The following is a 5,530-nucleotide window of genomic DNA, read 5'->3' on the forward strand; positions in this document are numbered from 1 at the left end:
ATCTGTGGCCTTTGGGGTTTTTATTATTTTTATTTATTTTCCCACCTCTTGGCAAAACCAGGTAATTGAATTTGTAGGGCATGCAATCTTGTAGATAATGTAGTTTATCAATACATATCATATATGTTATATATAAAATATGATTTAAAGATGTTTTATTTTCTGCTTATTAAAAATGTTAATCGAAATTAATTTCCATTTTGAGAGTTTTTAAACTACGATAGCTTTTGTCCGCGAACCACAGTGTAATGATTTACCAAAATAAGACTTTTGGTACTTATAATGTAACAATTAGCATGAATAATCAGTACAGTTAAATTTTTTATTCAACTATCTAAAACAAACGGTCGCATTGATGATAGAAGTACAATACAAATGTTGCTTGGGAATATTATACAGGGTTACTATAGAACTCAAGACCGCGGGACACTTTTATGAATCTGCGGGAGTCAATCGCAAGACTGCGGAACGATACTTGAAAACGTTGACGATACCGGGATCTGCGAATTTGTATCGCAAGACTGCGGCACATTATCGATTAGTTTCATGACAGTGTCCTTCTGTCTTGAGTTCTATCGGAAAACCTTGTAACTCGGGGAAAGACTGTATTTTATTATGGTTCTGTGCATTTTTTTTTTGTTTCATCGTAGGACTGTCAAAGTGTTAATCAAAAAGAAATTAATTAGGGATGAACTCTCTCATGTAATCTTTTGGTTAAATCTCTAATCAGCACCTTAGTATGATACATAGTTTTTACATTGTAATTGTACCTGCAATAGTAATAAACTTCTTTTAAATCAAGTCCGTACACTTAGTGGAGAAAACCGGTAATTAAACACGTCTTTCCTTAAAGCAATGCTGCCACAGAAGTTCCCTTGACGTCTTCCAATTATGACCGGAAACGTTTTACCGGAATATGATACAGTGGACAGCATTTTTTCGATCCTATGGCAATGTTCTCGGGTTTCTTGAAAATGATGTAGATATGTAATGTTTATAGCTGATATGGATTCCAATCCTCGATAAATCTTGCCAATTCCATCAATCATTTTTATCTCATTATTCGTCGAACTAAGTATAATTTTTGTACCTGTATGAAAAGAGAACATCATATTCCAGTTAATATTTAACAACAGAACAGATTATAGCCAAGCAATAATCATTATGGATACATACCATCATAGAAAACAACTTCATAATCCTGTAAAGTCTCCATGAGCTGACATTTAGCTTTGTCACTATATAATGTAATTTTTGGGGTTTTTGCTTTAACCATTTGAACGAATTTAGCTGCATACATATACTTTTTAAAATGTTTCTCAGGAATATCTTCATAATTATACATGACCTCAGCACTTCTGGATGGTAAATCTGGCGGTTCATTCTTTATTGGAACACCACGATTGCCATTCGGGTGATACAATATGAATTTTAAACCATCTCCTGATATACGACACACGTCCACAACACGGTCCTCACGTTGCCGTCCTCTTGGTTTAAGAAACTCTAGGACGACATCACCACCTTCGGCAACTATGGTGAGAATTACATGTTTTGTGCGATGTCTTGTAGGTAGCAATCGCAGTGTGTCAAATCGCATAGTATGACGATGGTTATTTGGAACAAATCCCGAAGCTTTATGCATATTATTGTTTTTATTCTCCGATGTTACATGCCCGTGGTTCTAAAGTGGTGAAAGTGAAACGATAAATTTCGATCAATACGAAAATGATACTATATTATTTCATACTTACTATTTGCTCATGAATCGATCGATCTGATACAGGAGTAACAAACCTTCGGGATATGTATTGTTGAGGATTACATACTTCTGTTTCTTTTTTCATTCCCAAAAAATCTGTAGACGGTTTCAATTCATATAGGTTTTTTGTTTTGTCATTTTCGATTAGTTTGTCCTCAATAATGTTGTACTTATGAACCAGTTCCACACTATTAAACTTTTGAAGCAGTGATATTTGCGAATTAGGTTGAAATCGATAAGAACTCATATTTTCTATTTCGTACTGATGCATTTGCTTCCAGTATGGATGAACTAATGTGAATTTTTCACCATTTAGATCTTGCTTTTGATGGTCGCTGCGCCTGCCGTTAGCTTGGGTCATTCCTCTGTTACCATTAAATAAATCTGATTTGCTTACACTGCTCCCGGCGATAGTGCCCATGCCACTGTCCATACCGGAGTTAAACTTATTATTTGTAGCGTTCATGCTGTTTATGGCTGTTTTATGGCCTAGATCATACCGGGAAAGGAAGGGATGACTGAGGACTTCTTCCAATTTGATTCGCTCAGCGGGATTTTTCCTGAGTAACCGTTCAATCAGATCACTCACGTCAGACGATAGATGAACTGGTAAAACAAAGTTAGATAATACCACTCTCGCCAATGTCGATTTCACTCCATTTGTGTCAAAAGGTGGCTTGCCAACTAATAGAGTATATAACATACATCCTAAACCCCATACGTCAGCTGGTAAACCGTGCGATGCACGTGAGGCTACTTCTGGTGAAATGTAGTTCGGCGTACCACAAAGGGTGAGATGCTTTTCATCTGACCGATGTAGTTGTGTTGCAAGCCCAAAATCAGCTATTTTGATATTCATTTCTTTTGTTAATAATAAGTTTGATAACGAGATATCCCGGTGTAATATTCTATGCGAATGTAAATAAAATAGTCCGTCCACTACCTTACGTAAGATCATTGCAGCTTCAAATTCGCTAAATGGCTGAATACGCTGTTTTAGGTACTGCTGCAGTTCTCCATTTTCGGCCAACTCGAGTACCAAATAAACGAAGTTAAAGTCTTCAAAAAATGTATACATTTCTAAAATGGATGGGTGTTTAAGCTTTGAGTGTATCGCTACTTCTTGACGAACACGGTTGGCCATTCCAGAAGCGTGCATTGCATGTTTATCGATCTAAGATGAAAAGGAAATAATTGATATGATATCAACAAAATGCAAGGCAACAACATATGTTACAACAACACAAAAACTAAATAGGACAAACATACCATTTTTATCGCAACAGAATTGCCCGAAATTAAACATCTTGCTTTGTACACACATCCAAAACCACCTTTGCCGAGAATTTCACCTACTTCGTATTCCTAAAACAAAACAAGAATAAATCATAGCAAAAACATTGTAATTAACGAGGAAACGAACAACAAGTCGGTAAACAGTTGTCATAAACGGACCAAAGGTGGAAAAAATAAACAAACAAAGAATTTAGAAAAAAAACCAACGGTTGATGTTGTTAGCAATCTAACATCAAATTCACAACTTAAAAATCCAATAGTCCTAAACAAACCTCGATTTTTTCACCAAATTTTTCCATCATTTTTGCAGTCCTTTCAAGAGCGATTAATTGATGATAGGAAAATACACTTCAATCCGTAATTAATATCAACTAAAACGAATTACGCACTAATAAAGTTAAAACGCGCTAAGTTGAACCTCAAAGTTTCTCTAAAAACACACAAACAAAAGAACGCTCCTCTGCAATGAAATATGCTTAGCTCCAAGGTGGATTAATAACATAAGGTAGTGGAATCTCAAGGTGGATTAAAAATATCAGGTGGTGGAATCTAGAGCATTTTGACAATTCGTCACATGACAACAGAATTAATAGCTCACCCAAAGTGTATGAATATCAGGTGGTCTCGTCCCATACAAATTGACAACTAATTTCGAAATCAAAAAAATGTCCTTTTGACAGCTTGGGTGAAGTGAATTTCCATAGGAACCGTTCGCTTTGTTCTTAGCAACACATACGTAGTACACATTGGTATCTTCATCGACGGCATTATTTTGATCCAAAAATGGATTTTAATTAGTTCAGATTTGGTTTAGCTTCCAGAAACATATATTTTGAGTGCTTTTTAAGGTATTTCAGTGCAAATAACGAAGATTCTAAGATTGTTTGTGTGTAAGGCAAGTCGTCAGAAAGCTTGTTTGGGGAAATGTTTTCACCCATGCTGTCAAAAAGTGACGTTCAACTTTTGCTATAAAAAACAGGCTATGAGACCACCTGATATTCATACACTTTGAGCTCACCGTCCAAATAGACATAGAGCGGCAACGTCGCGCGCGGCGAAAAATAGCTCAAAATTTGACTCGATGTAGATCAAAGTAGCTCATTTGACTCAGTCAACCAACTTGTTTTTTATTTGAAAGCACACAAAAATAGGTTAAAATGTGTTCAAATCTATTTTTTGCATTTGGCATTAATCTGGCTTGTAAACAAAGTAGATAATTCGATTATTTAGGATGATGCAAAAATGTCACGCGAGATGAGTAGCTCTGTTTGCAAAATAGAGCTACTTTTTGTCGCGCGCGACGTTATCGCTGTATGTCTATTTGGACGGTCAGAGTTTATTTTTTATCCTTCACTTGTTGAATTAAGTGTTGAAAAATTGAACGTACACCAAAAAAAAATTATTACAAATGCTTAAATTCCAAATTTAGCGGATGTCAACAAAACGCACACTGCTGTTGTGTCATCTCATACCGTTCAAATAGACATACAGCGAAAACGTCGCGATAAAAAGTAGCTCAATTTTGCAAACAGAGCTACTCGTCTCGCGCTTTATTTATGCGACATTAATGCTTCATCCAAAATGATCGAATTATCATGTTTTTTTTACGAGCCAGATTAATGCCAAAAGCAAAAAAATTGTTTTGAACACATTCTAATCCATAATTTATTTTTTTACAGATACATATATCAAACCGGTTCGTTTGACAGATAAATATATGCGCAATCTGAGATTACGCATCGTCTATTCCTACGGTAAAGTTTCAAAACTATGGCGACCTCCCAAAGGCCCTTATCCACCCGGAGCCAACGGAACAGTTAAGCTGGCCCTAGACGCTGCATTCATGTATGCGGCAACAAATGACAGCTACAAATTTTCTTTTGTTCTCCTTGAGCGTTTCTACATACACCGAGAATGCAGCTGAGAGATGTCTGTGAGAGAATTGACAACCGGTTCCTCACGCTGGTGTGTGTAGAAGCTCTGAAAAGCGCCGAGATGAGACTTTTAAAATGATGTTGAAAAAATCCATTTTAATCGCTAAAATGAAGTCAAAAAAGTTTCTTTTTACCTTTTAATAATATATCTACGATTATTAGACGGCAAAAATGCAAACTATTATTGATCGATCGCTATAAACTGCCAATTCAATTTTTTCTCAGCTCCATCGTTCTTTGCATGCCTAGGAGAATTCTCTCACCGAAAATGCTGTCAGTCGCTGTCAAAGCATACTGTCAGTTATTTTCTCAGCTGCATTCTCGGTGTATATAGAAACGCTCTTTGTCAATTGTAAGGTACAGTAGAACGTCGATTATCCGGGTAGCTCGGGACCGGACGGTTGCCGGTTAATCGATTTGCACGGATAATGGTCCAAGAAATGTCAAATTCATATAAAAATTATAAAATACACTACAGGCGTGCCCCGAGTTACGACCCCCCCCCGAGTTACGACGATTCACAGATACGACGAATTTG

At 36.5% G+C, this 5,530-nt stretch overlaps 1 protein-coding gene across 3 annotated transcripts; it reads right to left on the reverse strand.

Annotated features, from left to right (window-relative positions):
* Positions 1–297: 297 nt before the first annotated feature.
* Positions 298–3,548, reverse strand: LOC120895956 (serine/threonine-protein kinase PLK4-like). 3 transcript variants are annotated; one of them, XM_040299715.1, is made up of 5 exons: positions 3,331–3,543; positions 3,032–3,127; positions 1,755–2,936; positions 1,177–1,684; positions 298–1,090 (listed from the first exon to the last, which is right to left on the reverse strand). In XM_040299715.1, exons 1-5 carry the CDS (start codon positions 3,358–3,360, stop codon positions 798–800), a joined length of 2,109 nt encoding a protein of 702 aa, XP_040155649.1. In that variant the 5' UTR covers positions 3,361–3,543; the 3' UTR covers positions 298–797. The 3 variants fall into 3 exon arrangements, with proteins under 3 accessions (XP_040155649.1, XP_040155650.1, XP_040155651.1); XM_040299716.1 differs by lacking the exons at positions 3,032–3,127; positions 3,331–3,543 and having other exon boundaries at positions 1,755–2,605; positions 2,706–2,820; XM_040299717.1 differs by lacking the exons at positions 298–1,090; positions 1,177–1,684 and having other exon boundaries at positions 2,489–2,605; positions 2,706–2,936; positions 3,331–3,548.
* Between the last annotated feature and the right edge of the window lie 1,982 nt (positions 3,549–5,530).

The sequence above is a fragment of the Anopheles arabiensis genome, chromosome 2, assembly GCF_016920715.1.
Source record: "Anopheles arabiensis isolate DONGOLA chromosome 2, AaraD3, whole genome shotgun sequence".
Taxonomy (NCBI): Eukaryota; Metazoa; Arthropoda; class Insecta; order Diptera; family Culicidae; genus Anopheles; species Anopheles arabiensis.

Bases quoted from the DNA above. Each gene is read 5' to 3' on its own strand.
- LOC120895956 (XM_040299715.1), bottom strand. From the start codon at position 3,360: ATGATGGAAAAATTTGGTGAAAAAATCGAG. The intron at 3,128-3,330 runs GTTTGTTTAGGA...GTTTTGTTTTAG, and splicing joins AATTTGGTGAAAAAATCGAG to GAATACGAAGTAGGTGAAAT. The intron at 2,937-3,031 runs GTATGTTTGTCC...TTTTCATCTTAG, and splicing joins ATTCTGTTGCGATAAAAATG to ATCGATAAACATGCAATGCA.